The sequence below is a fragment of the Glandiceps talaboti genome, chromosome 8 (assembly GCF_964340395.1).
Source record: "Glandiceps talaboti chromosome 8, keGlaTala1.1, whole genome shotgun sequence".
Classification (NCBI taxonomy): domain Eukaryota; kingdom Metazoa; phylum Hemichordata; class Enteropneusta; family Spengelidae; genus Glandiceps; species Glandiceps talaboti.
The window spans coordinates 5833466-5857941 of record NC_135556.1 but is presented as its reverse complement, the minus strand read 5'-3'; the positions used below and the strand labels follow the sequence as shown (position 1 = coordinate 5857941).

Genomic DNA, 24476 nt, shown 5'->3' with positions numbered 1-24476 from the left:
ATAACGAGAGGAAAGTATTTTGTGGTGTCACAAATTCAAACTTTGCACAAAGCACACGTTGGAAAGAGGAAGACAGGAAACTGCTGCAAAACATCAACAAAGATGGCATTAAAATTGTATCAAAGGTTTTACAAATTGTTTTTATAACAAAGTAAGTCTTCAACATAATTTGTACTGCATGGGTATGCACACTATTACTGAATGTATCAACTTTTTGAAATATTGGTTACCACTTCTTGTACACTTTACTACTTGAGTCGCATTTTATCGGACAAGATTTGTTTACTTTTGCTCAATTTTGTCCCCCTTTTTTACATGAAACTGTGATATTTGTCACTGGACTTCATACACCAACCCATACAGTTAGATGTCGACAGTGTGTCATACAGCAACATGTGATCTGCCATGCCCATCTGTTGTAAGAAAGTACTGTTTTAATTCTTGTTCCAAAATGTACAAATTTGACAGTATTTGCCTTCCTCAAGAAAATTCATCGTAGTCAAATCAAAGTTAGTTGTTTCTGGGCCATTTAAATTATAGTGGAAATGTTACTACATACTCTCTATCTGGCCACACTCAGTTGCACTGTAGCACTGTGCAAAATGGCAGTCATCTAGCAGGGAATGGCTAAGTATGTTTCCGAGTAGCATAGTGCAATTATTGCCTTTTACATATGCAGCAAAAACTATGGCCAAAAAACATAAAACTGTGCTCCCTTTAAAGGTTACATAAAGTCAGAATTCTTATGATATTAACTCACCAGTTTTATTGTCTGCTAAATTCTTACAGTAAATATTGAGGAGAACATTCAAGTCGTCTTCATCACTACCACCAAACATATCATGTGGCCACACAGATCTGTGTAATATAAAGGTCAAAGGTCAGTGAATGACATATGGCCCTGACAACCTCCTATGTCAGATATTACCAGAAGTTCATAATGGCAACAGCAACAATATTTTGACCTTCTCACAGACATGATATAATTGTATAGATATTTTTGAGTTACATAATTATGATAATCGACTTTTGACAAGATATTTGATAGTAGAATGTACTTGCTAAAGTTTTCCAAATATACTATTTACAATTTGTTCATAAGCACGTTCTACAAAAAATAGTGCAATGTGTGTATATGCTAATCACCAGCAGCTGTACATACACATTTTGACAAATTTTCTTCTTGTGCACATTTTGTCATGTTTAGTTTACATAGACTGCCAAATGATGTGATTGACAAATACATGATGATAATATCATTGCATCATTTTCATGATAGCCTGACATTTCTGAAATTTTATTCATAAAATTTTGGTCCAATATCCTTGTATGAGGAACCACACAGATCATTTTAATTAAAACAAACCTGAAATGGCGTATAAACCTGACAGCCGTAGTGTACTGTTTATTGATGATGCTCTCTGACAGTAACTGCCTTGCTTTCTCTGTAGTTTGAGGCATGTCATCATCGCTAACAATCAATGGTGTTTTGCTGCTATCTATCTCATTCATGGCTTGTTTTAGATCCTGTCTGACTATGGTCACTTCCTTGGAATGGTCAGTGATCTACAGAAGAAAGATAAAAACTTGTAAATTGTAAATTCAAGATGTACAGAGAGGGGACACTACAGTCCTTGGTATGTCTGTGACTTAATCAGACAAAGACAGGTTTCCATATCATAGTAGCCGTAAGGTTACCATTCAAATCTCATCAAATACAAAATCTGTGTATATGTATACTAAATGACGTCATTCATTTCTTAATACATACATGTATATACCAGACATTACTTGTACTGTTGTGTACACATACTAGTGGTATTTGCACTGTAGTGCAATACTGAAAACATCATATTGCATACCAACATGCCAATGATATGCAAATGAAGGCACAATCGTTTGTTGTACACGAAAGAACATGGTCACACCGTCAATTTGAGAGAGAAATTTTCATTTCAGATAAACATATGTAATAAAATTTTAAAAAACATGTCGCATGAGTTCCAGTGTGGGTACTCAGGAATATTTACACTCATACTTGTAGTGTTGTTTGCTGCACTCTCATGAGCACAGCAAGTAAAAGCACAGCTGCAGAGAACATGGCAAGCACTGGTGCAAATACCCTGAGTATGCCACACTTGTATTCAAGCATTACAGGGTTCTTTCATATTATGGCATGTTTTGAGTTCTGCCAATAGCAAGCAATGGTTTAGTATATAATTCAATCAGTAGAATACTAAAGCTACCTTTAATAAGTAGCAAACATTATCCCCTGAAATGAATAAACTCACTTGATGCCCTTTTTAATGACTTGGAGTCGTCTTTCTTACCTGTTGTCCCAAACTTTTTCAGAAGTGTAAGGACTTAGATTCTTTGAAGGCTAATCCTAATAGGTCAGTTTTTTTTTCAATTATTTACACATATTAAGTTCTTACCTGTTGGTTTTTGCTGGCAGTGTTCAGTAAGTTGATTAACTTAGAATAACTTTCAAATAACATCAGTAACTGGAAATGGAGCTTGTATAGGCATCTACACAACTCGGTTTGCTGAGGAAAGTAAAATAAACAAAGGAGTTATGACCCGTACTACTACAAAACCCAGCAATTTTTAAAAAATAATAAACACAGCAATAAATGTGAGGTTGATGATTTTATATTTATGTGTAATTATCATTAATGTACAAATCAAAACCAATCTAAGCTAAGCTATGACAAATTACTTTTAATCATCAAAACTCAAACCATCCAGTCATTATTGCAGCAGTAAAAGTGTAGGAAAACACCCCCTTCCCCCAAACAACACTACATGAACCTATCTTTGCCACGCCTGCCCCAATAAATTACTTTTAACGATCAAAACTCAAAACAATTATATCTGACGTTGCAGCAATCAAATTTTCAAGAAAATGACTAATACTGTCTGCTTAATATTTCTTGGAGATTGAGGTGTTGTTTGTTTTCATGTATTGTTTTCATTTCTGTTGATTTCATTCTGTGTATATTAAGTGACAGCTACATGTCAATCTATCAAGATACATACAATGAAACCCCACAGTAATGACACATAATAAATAAACCAATCAAAACCCACTTTCTCCTGTGTGTTTTAAACAGATTGTAAGCAAAGCTAAGCAAGTGCAACACAGTAATTGTTGAAAATAATCCTGTCTGATAATTTTGTAAACATAGGGCAGAGAGCAACACAAATCAGTAAGGCTTTTCTGAAATATAGCATCACATTTTTTATTCAACATTTGAATATATTTCTTGAGAATTTTCTATTCCAATTAAGTCCAGACTTCAACAGAAAGTTGACCTGGTCAAGTTCTCTTGTATGTTTAGAAAACCCTGTAGCAAGCAAGCATTATAAAATCAAAAACATACTCAATACATGCGTTTATCAAAAAAAAATAAAAAAAATATCAAGCACAAGGCAAAAATACACACACAATAGTAAGCACAAGAAGATAGCCCAAAATAGTAGAGAGTTGTAAATTTATGGATAGCAAAGTTGACAAAACTTGGAAAAAAAGGTGTAGTTGTACTTACAACGAAAATCTCATCCTGAGGAAAAGGATGATTGGCATTAGTATGAAATAGGAATGTGAAGGAGAGAGGAAATTAGTCAACAACATCAACAACCCAGACTTTTTTTTAACGAACCACAACTTAAGAGAAAGACATCAATGATATGTTATTGGTGAACAAAGAAGCCAAGAAATGGACAGAAAGACTGAGAGACCAGATTTGGCCCAAATTCATCTCAAATGAAATTAATGTACAAGTCAACAGTCATAACCATGAATACCCCATGACAGAAAGATAGAGGAACAGACGACCAGAGTGTCTGTACTTTCATATTTGTAAAAAAAAAAAATTATACACTTTGATATCCTTGAACTCAGATGCCTATATCCTTACATATAGTCATCATGCATGTTGGTGAAATATCTAGCTCAAATATGATAACACAGCAACAAGGTTAAGTTACATGCAAGTAGCACTTCACTTGTTCTGTCACACTTTGTCAGCCTGTCTAGTGGTACAACAAAACACATGAGCATTTTGACAATGCATGTTGATCAGAACTGGTGAAATGTTACTCGCAGGTTATGTAACTTTTGCTTGCACTATCAGAATTGACTAATACTCTGCTACTTAGTTGCAATGGAGTGAGGGTGGGTGGGGGTGGGGGTGGGGAGGGTCTGAAAAAATTCATCAAGGTGCAAAAATATTAGCTGAAATATTGTCTATTTATTCATTTCCAATTGTATCACAGTCACAGTCACGGTGTTGTACTTTCGTTGTACCATCAGTTGAATTATGTTTCAAATAATCAAATGGTGATGGATTTACATTAAATGAATGTTTCCATGATGGGAAATGTACAAATTTATATAGTGTCAACAGCACTGTAAGTTTCCCAAATTTTCCTATCTGAACAATGATAGGACTGTATGTATGTATTGTGGAACATAGTAATGTATACCTAATCAGCAAGTATTTATAATTCTGATAGGGGTGAGGGGGTGGGGTGGGGGTTAAGATTGAGTATTAAACACACATCATTAATTTCTGAAAAAAAAGTCCCTAATGATTTCCCATATATTAGTATCTGGAATCAATCTCTCTGTCCACTCTTCAATACACAATACAACAATCAAAATAAACTAATGAAAAAAGTTGAAGAGATAAGAAACACTTCAATTACATAATAGACAAATTTGTGTTCTGAAGAAAAGAAACACCAAAGGAACCACAAGAAGCGGATAAAACATATTACAGCACAAAGGAAAGATTTCTTCATTTAAATTTTTTCATTATTTTTTTTTTTTTTTTTTTTTTTTTTTTTGAGATCTAGAAAGCAGCATGTACCTGCTCCTCTGCATTACGATTATCTGTTACATCACCCTGGAAAGCAGAAAGAGGGGCAAAAATAGCATATGATGAAATTGACAATGAATTAATGATAGCAACCATTTATAAGCTGTTATGCTGACAAGCCCAGAAAGATGCCCAGTTATGAACTAAAGATGGTGCAGAGAGAAATAGCAACCATAAGAAAACCTTACGAGTGAGTGCCAAAGAAAGAGATTATCCCACATTCCTCAGCAATTTAACAAAATCTAGTCATATTAATTAGAAGGTTACCATTTGGCGAGTATATTGAACACACACTGCCCATGCACAATCAAAACATGCCACTTAAATGTCCTTGTTGTCATGGTTACTAGTGATTACCATGGTTACAAACATTTAACATCAAATAAAAGTCACTGATTGGCTAAAAAACAAATTACTATTTCATTTAAAGTTTATACATTGATTGTTTGGTTGATTGACAATGTGAATATTTTGTAAACATTCTGTTAAATGAATTCTTACATCATAATATTATAAAAGGAAGTGCATATCACAGTCATTCATGTGCTAATTTAAATGTACATTTAAACAACATTTTATATAATGAATTAAATGAAATCTTGGTCACCATTATCCTGGTGCAGGCATGCAACATATCAATATTATATCTAATGTAACAATAAAGGTGAAAATATCAGTTTTGACAAAAAATGACTACATATTCACCAAATTGCTAATCTCATGCACAAAGTGAACAAATCTGAAAGTTGTCATTGACAAGCATTTCATAGGGCTGTTTCACAGATGACCAGGCTGCCTGGTGTATTAAAACCAATACCAACCACTTTCATTCTACTTCTGCTAAAATTTCATCAAAAAATTGATGGCTTTTTAACGTTCTTGGTATGAAAACTTAGACAATATCATTCTTACAGTATGTACTATCAACCCTACTAGATAAACATTTTAATAGTGAACCATGACAAAATAATACTACAGAGTTCAGTACCACTAAAGCTTCTCCATTTCAATCATTTGTCATACTTACAGGTGAGGCAAGGGTCTGCATTTTTAGTGACGACTTCAGATTATCCAGACACTGTAACAAGAAGAAGACAAATTTGCATACCTTTAAAAATTGTTTAAAATGAACAAAAAAAAAGACCTCTAAGTTATACAAAATAAGCTGCTACCCACTACTAAATTTGATACAATTTTCCACAAATACCACAAATTTTATATATAAGGCGTAAGAAAGGCACCATGCACAAATGAGACGTGACATTTAATATCCCTTTGTATACTAGGTGTAAATTATTCCTGTAGAGCTGGTTGTGGATTTTTTCTTTGCACTGTATTCTACATTTTTATGTACTATTTATTGATAGGTCTACATATTGCATGTTCACAAACAAACAGATGAACAAACAAACAAACAAATAACACTTAACTTCCATATATGACTAAAGAATTCATATTTCATATTTCATACCTCCACAGTAGTATCTCTCTTATTGATGTAGGTTTCATAGTGTTCCTGTATCTCTAACACTACAAATTTGTGTCTTTCTAGTAGTTTACAGGCTAGCATCGTTTCTGTGTCGGTATAGACGTGTGGACACTCTGCTTGGGTTAGCAATAACTCCAACATATTCAGTGAGATGGGAGTTAAGGAACGAATAATTCTGGACATTGGTGTGAAATAAAGACGACTGCTATCCAAAAGAAAGAATTGACACAAAACATTGATTAAAATTAAATTGGACACCATTTCAGCAAATAAAGGTATTTTCATGAACTTTGGGTTCTGGACAGTCATTTCTTGATTTCACATCACATAAATTTAGCTTGATTGCCAAGAAACACGAAATTGAAACTCTTTTTCACCTCTATTGTCCTAGCAGTGGAACACTGTTGCATCATGGGTCTTAGAAGATATGTATATGTATAAGATGAACAATGAATACTCATAAGTCCCAAGTGCTTATTATCGTCAGATAAAGACATGTTCCTTTCAGAATATAATTATTCTTAACAACCTCTGATTGATTATATCTAATTGGTGGTGAATGCATGTCATGTGATCTACTACAAATGTCATGTGATCTACTACAAATGTCATGTGATCTACAAATGTCATGTGATATACAACAACTACTGTTATAAAATAAAGGATATGAAACTGAGTTGCTATGCCTCGCAACCGATCACTTAGATAGGTACAGGACTCCCTAGTTAGGTTACAAAACCTCCTCCTGGTGACAGCATAGAGTTTGGCAAAGATGTGGAAGGTGTTGACAGCACAACTGGCATTGGAGTCACTCATCACACTGTTGACATGGTAACGCCAGACTTCTTCTACTTCATCAGTTGCGATGTTGATAAATGATGTGTTGGTAGAAGTGATGTTAGAACTAGATAACAAACTTGTATCAGTGACATCTGTATCACTACACGCACTGAATGGAGAAACAGATATTGGGAAAATATTTACAATAACATACAATAAAATCTGGGAATTCTCTTAGGATCACTGTACTGATCTGTCTGGTTGTCAGTTTGTCACTCATTTTGGTCTGTCTCTTGACTTCTGTCTGTCTGTCTTTCTTCCTCCTCCTTCTGTCTGTCTGTCTGTCTGTCTGTCTGTCTGTCTGTCTGTCTGTCTGTCTGTCTGAGTTAAATACATCTACATAGTCCAGGCTTGTGGTGATCACAGTACCAGATAAGATGACAAATAGTGAAATACACTTTCTTCTGGGTGTTTGACTAACCTGGAAGTCGATGGTACAGGACTAGCCCTGGAATCCAAGGGATGCATTCCGAGGGGAAAGAAGTGTGTGTCTTTAGGTGATGAGCCATAGATACCCCCTACAGCTGTCTGGATCTCAGCATTGGGACCATGTAGCGTTTCATCTACTGGTGATATACTTCTCATCTGGAATGATCAACAAGGTATTGAGATATTAGCTAAGAATTGAGTTCCAAGGTAACACTTTGATCACAAATTATGACAACAGAAATGTGAGTGATCATTATTTAACAATTTGTGTCTTAATGAAATCAATCACTGTTAATTTGGACACATTGACCTAAATTAATCACTGGAATTAGTTCTGCATCTTATTAGCAAAAGTGAAATATTCTTAAACAACATTATATTGAATGACCAATGTACAATATGTATTACATATCAAGATTGCATTACATCAATCCATCTTGAAATCTACATGCATCATGCTTATTTCAGAATTACGTTATGTTGAGTAATGATTCATTACAACTGTTTTATTATCACACTAATCAATGGAGGAATCTACATGTATCATGCACATTTCTAAATTTATTGATGCTCAAATAATGTTACACATTATCAGTCAATACTGAACTTGTATGAAATCACTAACATGTCAAACAAAGATAATCTGACCCCTTGATCTAACTATATAAGCTAGTGTTGAATTAATTGTCATAAAATTGAAACTTTGAGGAGCAAATGAAATTTGGAGAAGTTAAAATGCTGTTTTATCCAACTTGTAGTTTCTTTGTGTACATTTTATATCCCCATCGTAGAAAGAGAATTTTGACTACTGATGAGATAATACTACTCACCTCATCATCTGAAGATTCATCTTTGAAATCTCCGACTTCCAGACTTGGAGCACTCCCTGACAGATCCTTTAAGTCTTTCAAATTCCTGCTGCCTCGGTCATGTCGGTCTAAACTTTCAAGAGATTGTCTAGTGACAGCCCAATTGAAACCTTCCTCATTCTGTGGATAAAAACACACAAATGCAAGAAGGGTAAGTCTATGTCATACTCTGTGGAATGACAGGGGCTAATCTTCAAATAGGACACTGTGAAAAACAAACTATTAAAATGGTGAAAGTTTTCCACTTATAGTGACTGCTATCTGGTACAGTACATTACATTATATTATAAAAGTATTACCATAAAATGTTGACTTTTTAAAAATTATTTTATCTGTAACTTTTAAATCCTTCTTACACAATGGATGGAATCTATGAGGAATAGATGGTGAGTAGCTCACCAGGAAGTAGTCAAGTTGAACTAATGAATTTAAGTAGTTCAGGGCAATACATAGCATGTAACTGTCACAGAAAACACTAAAATATGTTGTTATAATATAAATTGAAGGGGAGGGGAATTTCAAGCTCTTTTCTATCTTTGTACAAATATAAAGAAACTCGTTTTTATTTTCATGGAAAACCAAAAGCTGTTGAAATAATAGAATTGAAGGGGAAATGATTTCACGCTCTTTTGCATTTCAATTTTGTTTCTTGTATTAAATGAAACCATTAATTTGCATCACGTGACATAAAGGAAACAGTAACCACTACAAAGGAGGAAAAGAAACTTTCACACGTGGACTTACCTTTTCCTCCAGTTCCGTATCTAAGAAATCAAAGTCCTTGAGTACTCCAAACTGGTCACCTCCACCACTATTATCCAACTTGCCTTCAGCAGAAAGTCCTTCCACCATTGAGATAGACTCATTGGATGAACATATACTGGGATGACGTTCTATGGCAATGTCACTGGCTGAACTGAAAATAACCTGTCAAAAAAAAGTAAAAGTTGACAGTGTGAGTTTAACAAACTTATGATAAAAGTTATGATTGTGGAGAAAATACTTTATAGAAGGCTTATTCACAGTTATTACAGAAGTTACGAAACAATTCCAATGTATTATTGAGTGAGTGAAGATATAAGTTTATTCCACAATTTAAATTATTCTTCCGACGTTTATTATGATAACATTGTAAAATGACACCATGATCACACAGAATAGGTCCTTTGCTTCATATTATGGGCTAACCCTTGATATAAAGAGTCTCCTAATACCTTTGTATCAATAGTTTCTTTAGTATTCTCTCTTAAGTTGTTCAAAAAATATGAAACTTTTTGAATCTCTAGTCCTTTCATATTTGTCTCTTTACTTCAACCATTTTCTAACTACACAGATGATATAAATCAAGAGCCAAATATGAAGCCTTACCGAGGGACTCCTAGGTAACCCCACATCTTGTCCCAATCCATTGAGAACACTGACAAGATGTTCGCGAGTCCTTCGCTGTGACAGTTGTGGTTTTCGCCAACATGATGATACTACGTTTTGATTGACAGTGCAGCACATCGTAGCAGCTGCTTGAGATGGCATTGATAAGATTGAAGATGACGGTATATCGGTTGCCAGGGTAATCATACTTTCTGTATCACTACTACTGGTTGCTGATTCATCACTCAAAGTAGTTGACATTGTCATGATGGATGGAAACTTGTGAGTCAGCAGTGGTGTCTGTATAAACACAAAACAAAATCACTTTTTAAAAAAAATATTTCATGTCTGACGTAGGAGGAGAAGATGAATGGTAACTCTGACATAGTCATGGTTTCATTTCATTAATTATCATTTTTTATGGACACTACCTTACTCAGTATTTTTGGTGGGAAATTTATACCAAGGATAACAGCAGAAGTTCACTATGGAAATGGAAAGACATTGAAAGAAACCTCAACTATGTCATAGCCATATTCCGATAATAAAATAAGCCATACTTTTATGCAAGTGTAATGTCTAACTCACAACAAACCAAGTTATGTTACATGTAGTACTGTAATCATTTCAAAACCACACTTATGCTGGTGTACTGTTTCACTCAATGACATACAGAATTCAAAGCATTGCAAACTCAGTGTGCATACTGATCATCATCAAGTCCACCACAGCCATCCTGTCAAAAAAATGGTAATATTTTTTAGATGTTACTGTAACTCAGTTCAACCATGCAGGCATATATACATTCCATTACAGTATTGCGAAACAGACATCTTATCGGCAAGCTGCATGATATTACAAATTGAAAGTGTTATAGCAGGAAGCTGGATATATGGAGTGCAAAGTCTGCTTCTGTTAAGCTAGCAGCTTCTAGTGAAAGAAAGTCAGGGTTAGAAAGAGATAAGAAAGGGAGAATAAGTATCTTATTTTTCATTATGATTAATTTCCAATGACTTTAGATTTGACTGGCATTGCGATATCTGGTTTAATACAACATACACATATCAAATACAGAGTAATTGTCCAACTATTCTGATTTGTCTCTATTGTGATTGTAATAACTGCTGAATTTATTCACATATACAGGGATTCTTCCAGCTCTCAACTTGCCTTTCAAGGAAAAACTGCCATCTATGGTAAAAGTTGGAGAGGTTAAGGTCAACATATGATCTGTAACATCCAGCTAAATATCATTTTAGGAGTTCGACTGTTTTGAACTTTGATGCAACTTGTAATAGGTCTCATCTCATTCTTTGGTCTGTAACAATGGGGGATGGGGGGGGGGGGTTGAGGGGGTTGTAGTGACATGATTTGTCAACAACTTTTGTACAAAGAGTGTTAAAAGTACAGCAAGGCACTGTAAGGAAAACAACTATTATTTTGATAACATGCTTTAAATAGAAGAAAGCTTCCAGACTGCAACTAAGCCACATCAATACTGCACAAATAGCAAAGACACACTTCATATCGAGAGCTACACAGAAAAATCAAAACTTTCAAAACATTCAATTATTTACATTATTTCCCATACAGCAATATAATACGACTCTATAGGCTTGCCACTCGCATATTTTCTTTTTTAGTTAATTTAATAGCGAACACAGAAACCTAAACATCACTCAAAAAACTTTCCCACAACACTCACTCTTTTCAACTCTTCAATGGCAGCCTGGATGTGTAGAATAGATGTGTCAAAGACAACATTGTTAGTATAAGAGGAAGACAAATAAAAAGGGGGGTCAAGTTTACTCTTAAATTTTGGTAGTTCATTCAAGTACATGTATACCGGTACTGATATGAATGAGAGTTGGGTATTTATTTTTGATTTTTGATTTATAAAACAATTTTATCATGGCTTTCTACTTGAAAAATCAATGTGAAACAACATTGACAAAGTCTGTGTTTGTCACCTAATACATTGCAAAAAGCCAAAAAATGTGTAAAAATGTTTGTTTTTGTACGTAAAATAACAAACATTTTACACTTTTATTATGCTTTTGCAATTCATTGAGTTACAAAACAAGGACTTAGCATATGTTGTGTCACATAGATTTCTCAAGTAGGAAGCCATAACAAAATTGTTTTATAAATTAAAAATCCAAAATAAATACCCAATCCTCATCCATATGGCCACTTTAACTACATTACGAGTTTATTACATTATTTTACATTATACTTTTATTACATTATATGTCTTATATATTCAAAAGAACTGTAATTTAACACCGGACTCATAGTCACCTTGTTACTTTTTATGAAATATTATCAAGTTTATATAACTCAAAGTTTTATTCCCATATTAGTGTTATCTTATAAGTTGAGTCACAAGAACTTGATAGGATTATTTTCATTTCAAGTTCAGGACAAACTTCTTCTATATCTCTGCCTGACAACTAGTTTCCTCATTCAAATTTTTGACAATAATAAAACATGAATCTAAGAAGAATTCAAAAATTAATTTTTCAAAAGGAGCTATTACACATTTCAGTTTCAATCCAATTTTTTTTATAATTTTGATAATTTGTTACCACAAACACGTCTTTTATTTGCTAAGAAAATTAAGTGCAATATTTCCGCAAAAACATCATAGTGACAAACATTGCCATCACTCCCTCTCCCCATAACGGTCAAAGGTCACTTACCCTTGAAAGGTCAAAGGTGAACTCTAATGTTCGTCCAGGTAGGTCTTTCTTTCTTGTTGAGTCCATGTCCCCAAACAGGAAAGCACTGCTACAAATTTCAGTTTCACTATTGGTTGGAGGAGTGACAATTTTGGATGACCCTTTCACAGCTAACTGTAGAATCTCTAAAGCTTTTTGCCAGTGTGTTCCCTGAAGGTAAACAACAAAATATATATATACATTGTCAATTATTTGATTCCTTCTTTCATCAAGACAAATTTGAAGTTTGTGGAACACAAGTCTAGTTTCTAAAACTTTGGTGTGTTTTTCACTATAGGATTGATAATCATTCAAAACTAACTCAGTAACTGGTCTCATTTTTGATCTCTTAAATTCAACAGGCATTTCTTCTGTCATTTTAATATACCAGTAATGAAAATAAAACATATTTATTCATAGTCACATATTAAGACACAAGTTCTCCCACACCAATTGACAGTTAGGGACAGACATATTTCAAACAAATCACTTGTTTTCTTTCAATGACTGCACTGCACTGCACTGCACTGTACTCCATGCACACGTAGATCTGACAGAATGATCCAAATTCAGTCTATCAGATCTGGTGAGGACACTGATGGAGGAGATTCAAGTGATTTGTTTGAAGCATGTCTTTTTCAAAATCCTAACGGGAAGAAGAGAACTTGTGTATTAATCACAGTGCTTCCATGGTGAGCATACATAGTATAATGATGAGAGAGACCTACCTGAACATATTTTGTGATGACTCTTAGTAGGTCCCCATTCACTTGTTGCATAGGTGCTGCCATTAAATCTATATTGGATATGATATCCTTGATGATCTGTAGTACTGGTTGTTGATGTGCAATGGGGCCCTTTTCCAAAACCTGGATTGTCAAAACAAAACATGAAAGTGTTGTCAAATGCAAATGTAAAACTGACATTCAATCCTTTGTTGCAATAATATCACTGCAAGTTTTGATATGGTGCGCCATGCTTTCCCACTCTGTGTTCAAAGTGCTTTACAATAATTACCAATGGCATAACAACACAACAGCCCTTGAAACTCTCTCAACTCTTTGGGAAGCATACACCCTACTTTTCATACCTAAGGATCCTTTTCTAAAACTTAAATTAGCAAAACAAATCACTGAAGTTTGGTAAAACTGTTAACTTGAACTCCTACATGTATGCATTAAACACGTTATGAAATCATTCATCTATTCTACGCACAACAGAATATTTTTTGAAATGAAGATTTGATAAAATCTAAAAAAAATTGACAAGATTTGAGAGACAATATAACATACCTCTACTAGAAATGTTAGCATAGCTATACTGAGTTGTTGGAAGGCATCGTGAACATATTTACAAACTGCATACGTCCACGATTGACGGTCTTTAGAATAAGTTTTCTTACTATACATGTCCATCACTGTAGCAAGTGAATCCAGCTTGTTGGGGTACTTCTCAAGACAGATCTAGAAAAGACAAAATTATGGAGAATTTCAAATTTGAGAAATTCAAAATAGTATTCCACAATATGCAAATTACACTAATTAATATTCAATATCCATGTTTCAGGCCAATCTCGTGGATACATTTAGTTTTTATTTGTGACACATACAGATACATAAAGACAGAGCCAATACATGTAGTATGTAGTATGACAAAATTTCTTATTTTGGCTTATGGGATGAAAAACTTTCAAATTGATTCTTCTAAACTGTGCTAGATTAGAATTCAGTTCTAATGCTTCACTTGAAAAATGAATCTGAACTCAAAATCATTTTCCGTCACACTAGTCCACTACATGCATTCATATACTTGAAACAGTTAGAACTGGATTGAACTGGTCTGCCTCAAACTCTCACACTGGTTTGAACTGGCACAAATCAGACAGGTCTTGCTTGAACTGACATGTATACTCCACACAAGTCAGAACTGGATTGAACCGGTATACCCTGGATTCAACTGGTCAAAACCAGACATATCGTGCTTGAACTAGTTTGAAATGTTGTACTACAACTCTACTGTCTTACCTGTGCAATATTTTCAGCACATTCCTTGCAGAAGTCATCAGGATTTTCAAAGTGAGCGGCAAGGTTTGGTAGTAATGCTATGATATTCATAGGAAATCCAGCAACTCCAGTTGGATCAACCACAGAGAGCGATGTAAATAATGTTAATTTTCCAACCAATTGCAGAGTAGGTTCACTGGTAGTTGGTGAAGTAAATCCCTGTAAGTGAGACATCGTTATAATTGAATCAACTACTGCCAATGGTAGCCCAGAAACTTGTTGAGGTCTCACTTTCTCAAGTTACTGTTCAAGCCACAACACTAAGCTTGAGACAGCGATACCATGACAAGTCTCCGGGCTATGACAATGGATACTGCAACACTTGTTTTCAGTGATGATACTGGGGCATCTAGATTGCAACAAAATGTACTTAAATCCTAACAGCTATACCTTTTTGAAACTTTTACTTAATGTTTGACTGTTGTAAAAATACACCAAACTTGAATGAATATATTTAATACATAAATCCAAATCATACAACACACTGACAGAATTAATACATACTTTGAGAAGCAGAGCTTGCAGTCCTGGATATTCATCCCACTTCAGTTCATTGAAAACTTTCTCTATCTTCTCTCGGCTTTCTGTCCTTCCAAGGGTGAGATGGGTTAAAAGCTGAAAGACAGCATAATACGGAATAAGGACGCAGGAAGTAATGTTAGTACCATACTCAAATTACAACCTGTAACACCCAAGTACTGCAATTCCACTGTGTGCCACAATCTTTCACAACATTCATATCAAGTGTAAAAGAACACTCAGTCTGTTTAAACTGCTTTCATTATCAGCTCAGTATGTGGTCACTCAGAATTTACCGTTGTCTTTTCCTGAATTCTGACATTTAGATATCAGAAATTTGTATTTAGAGTTGAGACTAAGGTTAACTTCCCCCTTCCCACCACCATCCCATATCACCTGATTTGTATCACCCATCACAGGTGGTCCCATACACTACCAGCATCACAAACTCTCACCTTGTCTACTAATCTCATAGCCAACAGGAACTCATATTCATAGTCGGACTCCAACATAGAGACAGCAATCCAGAAGACCTGAGCTAGCAGTCCTAAACGATCATCAATCAGATTCTGTTCACCCAAGTGTTTGAGTGACTGTGCACTCCTGGACCGTGCCATTGGTTTCTTGGCATCTATCTCACCTGTTGTGAGTGCACGGGTCCTTGGATGTAAGCAATGCTCTGGAAATGAAATATTAAACATATTACATGAAACAATGCAATCACAGATTTAGATAGACTGTAAGACATGTCATATAATTCAACCCTCATCTGCCCTGAGAGAGAACGTCCTAACATGGCACAACTTACAATAACTTGGTAGACAATGCTCTCTTGTTGGTTTGGTATCAGTGTTAAAACGCAACAACACTGTCATTGTATAAATCACTCACGATTTTGATGGTTTTTGCAGCCAGTATCTACATCGGCCAAACTAGTGCAACATTATAGGTGTGTATTCTAAATGTACGGTGCAAGCTTGCCTTCTAGCAATTCTAGATTGTGAACCAATATATTCTATACAGACACACTCAATCATACAGTCCCAATATTGAAATCTTGGATTGAAATGATACTCCATGACATGGTAACCTCTGACATTTCTAACAACTAAAATGTTGCACATTTACCTTTTCTTTGGCTATATGAAATCATTTAGGAAGTGAAAATGATCGGTTTCATGAAAATCATATGATTTGAAATTTTAATAACATACATACATAGACAGAGACAGACAGAGACATACATACATACATACATACATACATACATACATACATACATACATACATACATACATACATAGACAGACAGACAGACATGCATACATACATAAATACATACATACATACATACATACATACATACATACATACACATACATACATACATACATACATACATACATACATACATACATACATACATACATACATACATACATACATACGCACATACATACATACATACATACACACACATACACACACATACATACATACACACACACACACACACATACATACATACATACATACATACATACATACATACATACATACATACATACATACATACATACATACATACATACATACATACATACATACATACATACATACACAAACACATACATGTACATACATAGACACAGACACACACATGTGCACACACAGACACACACACACACATATTCATACACAGTGCAATTCAGCAGCTATTAACTTCTACAAGTAATCTGTTTTACACAAAAGTGGGGGAAGTGGTTGGTGGGAGGGGGAAATAAAAGTTGGTATTAATATAAGGCAGCTGTACACATCACCTAGGAATAAGTACTAGTAATTAATTTAAAAGTACATAAAGTATTAGATTTTACTATATCATGAGTGAAACAATTACTTATCAACCATGCACATGAGTTTTACTTTTTACAAAATAAGATGACAGAGATCTTGGAAAAACTGAAGAACACGAGAACCAACAACATTATTTAGAAATGTGACTTTTCTGTTACATAACAAACATAGCAATATTTTAAGTTTTCTGTCTAGCAATTACAGATAGGAGATAAAAAGTATGTCATCAGACAATAAATAACACAGATACATTATCAGGATTAAAAAAAAGGTGAAATAAACAAAAACAAAATCTCACAGAATTACAATAAATATTCACCAAAAACATGAAAAGTTTATCATATTCACTGCAGCCTCCCTAAAATTGTCTTCATTTTATATTTAGCTAAAATCGGATCTAGGAATCATTTGGCTCTCATTTTATTTACTGTATTTCACACATCAACTGTCCTCAGGTACAGGACTTATCCCTGAGACAGAAATATGTTTACCTGCAACATCAAATTGCTATAGTTGCTATTTTATGAGACAGTAGCAGCCCTTAGCAGTTTTAATGTCTGTACACAGTGGGAGTACATTACAACGATTAACACTGAAGTAAAACACTTTCTCTATGTGCGACACTCAGTTTATAGCATTCATAATATCAAGTGTAAAAGTATATTGTTTCAATTGGTTTATTTACAAGACATGTGGCCTTTCTAATGTGGGCAATTAGTAAATGAAACAGTATACTTTTACACTTGATATGGATGCTATAAATGATTGTGGTACAAACAGAAAATGCTTTACTTTGGTGTTAGGGGTTGTAAATCTGCTACTCCTATCTGATAAAATAATAATTGTGGCAATTAGGTGTTGCAAGTAGGCAGATTTCTATTGCAAGAGGAGACAATGGACAATCACTGTATAAACATGTCAAATTGTGGTAAAACGAATTACCTGCTGGAAATGAGTTGGTTAAGAGAGGCTTTGGTAAATTGATAATATAAATTTATAAATAACACAACAAAAGGAGTTATACTTTTACTTTCAAATTAAGTTTTGAAATTCAAATGAAGTTTATTTCTTTAATTTCAACATATAACCCATGCACAGAGAGAGTATAATGTTAATAACCTTTCCACCCTAAGTTCCTTGGCAATTTCAAGTTTCACTGTATTTTCATGTACTCATCAATCTTACCCATTGTACTGTTACTCGTGACTGGATGGGTTATTCCTTTACACAAGGATATAGGGTGAAAAGGGTGTTAGTGGAGGAAAAGTGTGTTAGTATACCTGTATGTTTATCAGCAGATGAAGGTGATGGTACAGAGAGTCGAGTGACAGAGACGGAGTTACTTCGTTTGGGACCCAGATACATACCGCTGGCAGCCAAACTCATAATGTTACCAGTACTTTTGCGGAAGGCAGTTTTACTGGTGCTGAATTCTGGCAGTGGTCTGAAGATGTCTTTCATTTCACCGGTGACAATTTCGGGAGCTAAGAGATCCACTGCATACTCTAGGGTAAGCATGATTTCAGTCACATATCCCTGTAATGGAATGGAATAGAAATCACAATAAAGACAGACAGTCAGTCAGTATTTTCAAACGTATTTTGCATCTATCATTTATTTTTCTACGACAAATTCAAATATATTAGGCTGTAGTAATTTACTCAGATGACAATTTGAACACTCTCACATCATTCAGTAAAGTTAATATATATTAAACAGGTTGCCTGTATTCACTTGTTTTGATGCATTTTTACTTGACAGTTTCAACACACCCAACATTATTAAATCAAAGTATACACTGTACCTGTGTGTCTTCCCCTTGGTCAGCCACAGTCTCTACAAGTCTTGATAATATATCAGATAACCAGCGAGGTGTTAGTGGTATCCCCAAAGATCGGAAAATCTGTTGATGTAACCAGTTTTTCTAAGTCAATGTTTTGTTAGAATCAAATACACAGTCATGTTATTTGTACACTAGTTTGAAGACATTGTATCTCAGTTATCAGACAGATAATAAGATTGTATAGTTTGACCACTTTGCACTGTTCAACAGCTGATTTAGGATGGAAATGTACCCAGAATCATTCAAGTGTAACTTTTGGAGTCAGTTTCTCTTTTAAAAAGACAGTAACTTTAAAATACACACTACCAGTCAATGAACTGGAACTCACACTTGATACAGTAATACTATATATTCTGAATAAATAAAGTATACAGCAGTAAAATGAGAAGAGAATAACAAGCTACATGCCTGAAATGATCTGCCAGCATAATGTCTGGAGGAACAACACTTGGCAAGATGTAGTGCAACCTGTGCCCATCTCTGATCCACTTGTTTTCCTGGCAGTGAGTCCCGGAATATCCGGACAACATGTTTGAGGAAAGCTTCTAATTGTTCAGCACTTTTAATGGCAACCACTTTAGAAGTAATGTCTTCATAGCACCACAGGGGTTGGCATTTCCTACAGAATCAAATAATATTGTAAAACAAAGTGATGTTGAATATGGCCCTTTTAGTATATCACCTTTGTGTTAGGTTGGAATGAAATCAACCACTGAATGTCAGAGATATGAGAGGGGTTTGTATTTCCTGCAGAGTCAAATAATGTAATATAACAGAGTGACATGCATACAGCCCAATAGTATGTCACATTTGTGCAAGGTTTGAATGAAATAGTTTTCAGTTTTGAGTGATTTGAACTACTTTTATTTTTTACAATAATTGGTCTCAGAGGCACATTCTTCCTTAAACTACAGCAGAGTAAACATATTACAGTAACAGTCGAGTAGACAATTTACCTTGTGACAAGAAACTCAATCAAGGCTTTAGCACTTTCTTTGAGACTGGTCAGAGTTCCTACATCAATGTGTACAGTTCTGACAGGAGAGTTTGGTACAACAGTAGCATTACTACTTATACTGGATGATGTAGAAACACCACTCAATGTGGTAGTACTGCCAATCAAATTAGGATCTTGCATATCATGTGTATTTATAATATCTCCAGTCACTTGGTCACCTGTGCTCAAAAAATACGATAAAGTGGAGAGAAAAAAGAAATAAATCCAAGTATTAATTCCCATTTTTGATTCAAACTTCTCAGTAAAGTTTGTTGAAGTTTGAAACTAGTCAATAATTCAAGCAATTTTTATCAATTTCTTACCTGTAAAGTTGTATGTTTTCTTTGGTACACTAGGTTCTGTTAACAAACACAGATCACTGACAGTTTTGTTGGCTAACAGAAGTTTAGCCACGTATGGATGATCACCGTGAGCTGATAATACTACCAATAAATTAACCAGTAGTTTCTTACAGTGTTCATGTACCAATGGCCTGGCATGATCCAAACCTGTAAAGGTCAAAGATTAAAGGTCATCATATGAAGACTGTAGAATGCAGTTTATATAAACAGCTATGATTCAATTACCTACACTACAGTAAATTTCTGTTTTGGAAGTCTTTGTTTGCTTCTTGTTAATATTAAAAAAAAGTCTACAAAAATGGATGTCTAGATCATAGGACTTATTCATGGCTGAAAACTGTTTTCAAACAAAGTGTACAAATTTCACAATTTTTAAATTTAAACAAAGTTTACAAATTTCAGAGAGAAATATTGATCAGGACACTGTTTTCACATATCTTTAATACATGATTTTCCATTTACATATTCATAATTTATAAATTAATTGACTATCATATCTTTTATCTTACCAAAACACGTCAACATATTGGTTTTAAAAAAGTGACACCTACCCAGGAATAGTACATGTAATAACTGTGGTAGGGCTGTAGACCAATCTACATCCATGCCTTCAGAGACTAATTCAGTCATCAGTATCAGGGCTAGATGACACCTACAAATCAAGACATTAAAAAAATATATGTGATATTTATTTTTTAGTGTTTACAACACTGATAACAAAATTTTACACTAAATTTATACAAATTGCTGTTTGATTTTTACAGAAACATTACTTTTCATCATTTTTAAAATCTTTCCACTAATAAGCACAATGTTTGTGACATAACTTTTGAAATAAATTATTCACATACAAAGCTGTCATAAAACAACTATGTAATGGGAATCCAAATACATGTAGTCTGTAAGTATGCAGGCTAAGTAAAAAACGGTTGAAATGATGAAAATGACAGTATGGTGATGGTGAGAAGTGGTGACAAACAGAATTGATCAGTAAATTGTCATTTACCTGTACATAACAGCTGATGGGGATGTATGAATATTACCATTGTCTGCAATATAGTCAGCAAGTGGTGCATAGTAGCCACCATTTTCTGGCATCGGTAAGGGCTGTGGTTGTGGTGAGCTACCCTGTGATTCAAGAACATATCTCCACTGATTGTAAGCATCTCTGGGTTCATCTCCATGTGAGTCATCTTCTGTGTCCATCTCACCTCTATCAAAGCTAGAAGTTCTACTGTGAAGGTCTTGATGAGGACTGGGGTCTTCAGCACTGTTAGCTGACACTGTCAGTGAGGCTGTACTAGTAGACTGGTCCATCATTACACTACCAGGTGATGTTAAGCTTGAATGAGATGAAACTGAATCAGCCCTTATAGGCATGCTGTAGAAAGTCATAAACACAAAATGTAAATTATACACTAGAAAATGTTTGGCTCGCTCACACTGGCAGGTATTGTACAATACTATTACGATATATCCATCTACAGGTACAGAACATGGTAGATTGCATACATCTGCCAACATTGAGGGCGCCCTCAAGGATTGGAGCTTGATGCAAGTAATGACTAATGTCATGGTTTCACACTAAATATTCACTAAAAATAAAGTATAGAACTGGATAGCCACCAAATTCTAATCAATGAGCCCTTGTCTCATATGACATATTTCTGTAAAATTTGATCTATTAAAATCCATTTCAAATTTTGGTTATCCTGCTAACCCACCACACTGGTAAACAAGAATGAAAATGCAACCTCCGTGTAAACTCGTTCAAGACATAGTAATTATCATACCGAGGTATGTGCCTTTAACATCTGTAATGAAAACCACCTCAATAAATCTGTTTGTTTCTCTCTATCATAATTTTGAAGATCTGCCAAGTTCACCACAATACTCGACTTTGCCTCAAGTAATTTCCCATTCATCATACCCCATCTTCAGTATAGCTTTGCTATCATCTTGCACGACCCTTGACCTTTCAACTTGTGACCTCTCTACTTGCCTATCATGTATTGAAGAGGTGGACTGAAAGTCTGATCCATCATGGGCCATCATCTTGGAGACGTCACTGCAGCTATCATCACGGAACTCTCTCTCATACTTCTCCTGCACTGAACTAACACTGCTGCTTTCGGTAGGAGAAACAGGGTCTTGGTCTTCATCTTTCTTGGAGACATACAGTCTAAAGTAAGGAGCTTCATCTAGTTTCTCAACAGTCGAGTTCACTATTTCTGCTGACATCAGTTCATGCATCATTTCTTCAACAAGTTTCTTTGGTTTGGCTCTGCCGATGTAAGTTAGAACTCTTTTCACCTACAACAAAATGGAACACGCAAAAACACTCAACATACATTATTTTTTTCTTAATCTTCGTACTTTGATAAAAACAAATATTCATTTGAACACCATTGATTAACATACAAATTACACTTGCTTGTTGTCATTCAAACTGGTTAGATTTTCAAAAATAAATAACTTGACATTGAAGCTTAAGAAGTAAAAATTAACTAATTTCCCTCTGTAATTCTTTTAGGCGTCTTCTCCCATTCCAGCTGAATACTGTATTATTGGAAGAATCAGGAAAGAAATGAAAGAAATGCAGAAGAAGATACGACGACATCCAGTTTTATTTCCAATAGGCAACTTGCAAACCCGCCATGTTGAATGTTGCATTGTGGGAAATGTGATAATAAATGCTAATCAATTAGTATCGTAAACAGTGTTGATACATTTTTTGTAACCACAAATAATCAATTCATAGTTACCCTGACCATTGTGGGAGGTTAATTTTATCAGTAGCTCCAGATTAGGTATTACGATAACCACAGATAATCCCATAACCCTTTGTGTCTGAGCATGCTCAGTCTGGATTGAAAGTTCCCTATTGGGTCTATGAATATTTTTGTGAGAGTATTAGAATGAAAGAATGATAACTTACAAATGGCAGTATATCAGGATTGGTTGGTATTCCAGCCATCATCATCAAATAATTGAGAATAACTTTCAGGTTGTAGGACCAACATACACATAGTGCGGCCCATAACTGTTCCAACTCTCTGGGATGTTCATCACCATACTGTCAACATCAATACAGGGAAATCAATATCATCAAATTGTTTTGAAACTAACACTTAATACTTTCTAATTATTCCTCTAGGGATGCTTTTTTTTTACAAAACACAAAACTATTTCCATTATACAGACCTGTTCTATCATAACTTACTAACATCTCATCAAAGAAAAATCAATATATTCACTGAAAATTGTCACAATATCAATAATTAGGCAGTGTACATGTTAATGTGAGGTCAATGTCATCCATACAAAGTACAGTAACAGGTTGAAATTGTGATCACATTGGGGGCACTGATTTTAGGGTGTGGACCTAAAAATCAATTTGATTGGAATTACTGTACTATATGATGTGTACAGCTACAGTATATCTGCATTTTAACACATTTTAGTGGCGATACATAACTGCTGCTCGACAGCTGGTTGACCCCTTAGCTTTTATGATTTGGCCCCTACTCCGAGACATACCGTAGTAAAAACTCACCAGTACCACCAGTATATTTAAGATGGAAAAGATAAAAACAAGTCAAAATGTACAAATAATTGACTGACCTCTACAGTGATATAGAAGAGATTATTAAGTACAATATTTGTAGCTTCCTGTGACCCCCAACCTTCTCCTCGTAATGGACATTTTTCAAACTCAGCATTGCACATTTCTTTGTCTTCTTTGGTCGCGGTTCGTTTAGGAAGGTCACGGTGTGAGGTGTTGTGGTCAACCAGTTCAATGTTAGATAACCATGGCAACAGACACTCCAAGATTTCCTGTCTCACATGTTGTGGGGCCGATTCAAATCTTTCAGTCATTTCTGTCACAAAACAATATACAAGCGTTTTTGTTAAGGGTGCTAAAGCAGGTAAAATCTACCGGGGTTCCCACATAATTGTACCGGGGTTCCCAAACATAATAATGGTAGATTGTATGGGAAGCTATGCATCTTTTACCCCTTTCCCCCTTTCTGTTACAGGGATTCCCCAACCTTGGCAAATATGCTGTACAAAGTACATCAAAACAAAGTGTGAAGTATGTCATTGTAGTCCCTGTACAAAATACTATAAGGTAAATTCTCCTGAATACTGAACACCCTCTTGATGATAGCCAGAATGATGATGAAAGTTTAAAAACACTTCTTACGGCATGGACAAAAACAAAAGCAACACAGCAATT

The 24476-nt window shown here is 34.8% G+C and overlaps 1 protein-coding gene across 1 annotated transcript in view; it reads right to left on the bottom strand.

Moving 5' to 3' along the window:
- The window catches only part of LOC144438752 (protein furry homolog-like), a 79044-nt gene that overhangs the window by 5583 nt on the left and 48985 nt on the right, over nucleotides 1-24476 (bottom strand). Inside the window, exons 25-52 of the mRNA XM_078127908.1 lie at nucleotides 23861-24117; nucleotides 23175-23312; nucleotides 22167-22549; nucleotides 21243-21617; nucleotides 20788-20888; nucleotides 20198-20383; nucleotides 19834-20053; nucleotides 19286-19496; nucleotides 18839-18937; nucleotides 18315-18570; nucleotides 15636-15859; nucleotides 15166-15276; nucleotides 14623-14820; nucleotides 13891-14061; nucleotides 13327-13467; nucleotides 12581-12769; nucleotides 11584-11607; nucleotides 9879-10178; nucleotides 9255-9437; nucleotides 8472-8630; nucleotides 7634-7797; nucleotides 7041-7321; nucleotides 6355-6518; nucleotides 5911-5961; nucleotides 3549-3563; nucleotides 2436-2546; nucleotides 1367-1566; nucleotides 761-858 (exon numbers count right to left, since the gene is read on the bottom strand). Coding sequence (XP_077984034.1) covers nucleotides 761-858; nucleotides 1367-1566; nucleotides 2436-2546; nucleotides 3549-3563; nucleotides 5911-5961; nucleotides 6355-6518; nucleotides 7041-7321; nucleotides 7634-7797; nucleotides 8472-8630; nucleotides 9255-9437; nucleotides 9879-10178; nucleotides 11584-11607; nucleotides 12581-12769; nucleotides 13327-13467; nucleotides 13891-14061; nucleotides 14623-14820; nucleotides 15166-15276; nucleotides 15636-15859; nucleotides 18315-18570; nucleotides 18839-18937; nucleotides 19286-19496; nucleotides 19834-20053; nucleotides 20198-20383; nucleotides 20788-20888; nucleotides 21243-21617; nucleotides 22167-22549; nucleotides 23175-23312; nucleotides 23861-24117 — 5010 coding nt within the window. The remainder of the gene's footprint in view (nucleotides 1-760; nucleotides 859-1366; nucleotides 1567-2435; nucleotides 2547-3548; nucleotides 3564-5910; nucleotides 5962-6354; nucleotides 6519-7040; nucleotides 7322-7633; nucleotides 7798-8471; nucleotides 8631-9254; nucleotides 9438-9878; nucleotides 10179-11583; nucleotides 11608-12580; nucleotides 12770-13326; nucleotides 13468-13890; nucleotides 14062-14622; nucleotides 14821-15165; nucleotides 15277-15635; nucleotides 15860-18314; nucleotides 18571-18838; nucleotides 18938-19285; nucleotides 19497-19833; nucleotides 20054-20197; nucleotides 20384-20787; nucleotides 20889-21242; nucleotides 21618-22166; nucleotides 22550-23174; nucleotides 23313-23860; nucleotides 24118-24476) is intronic.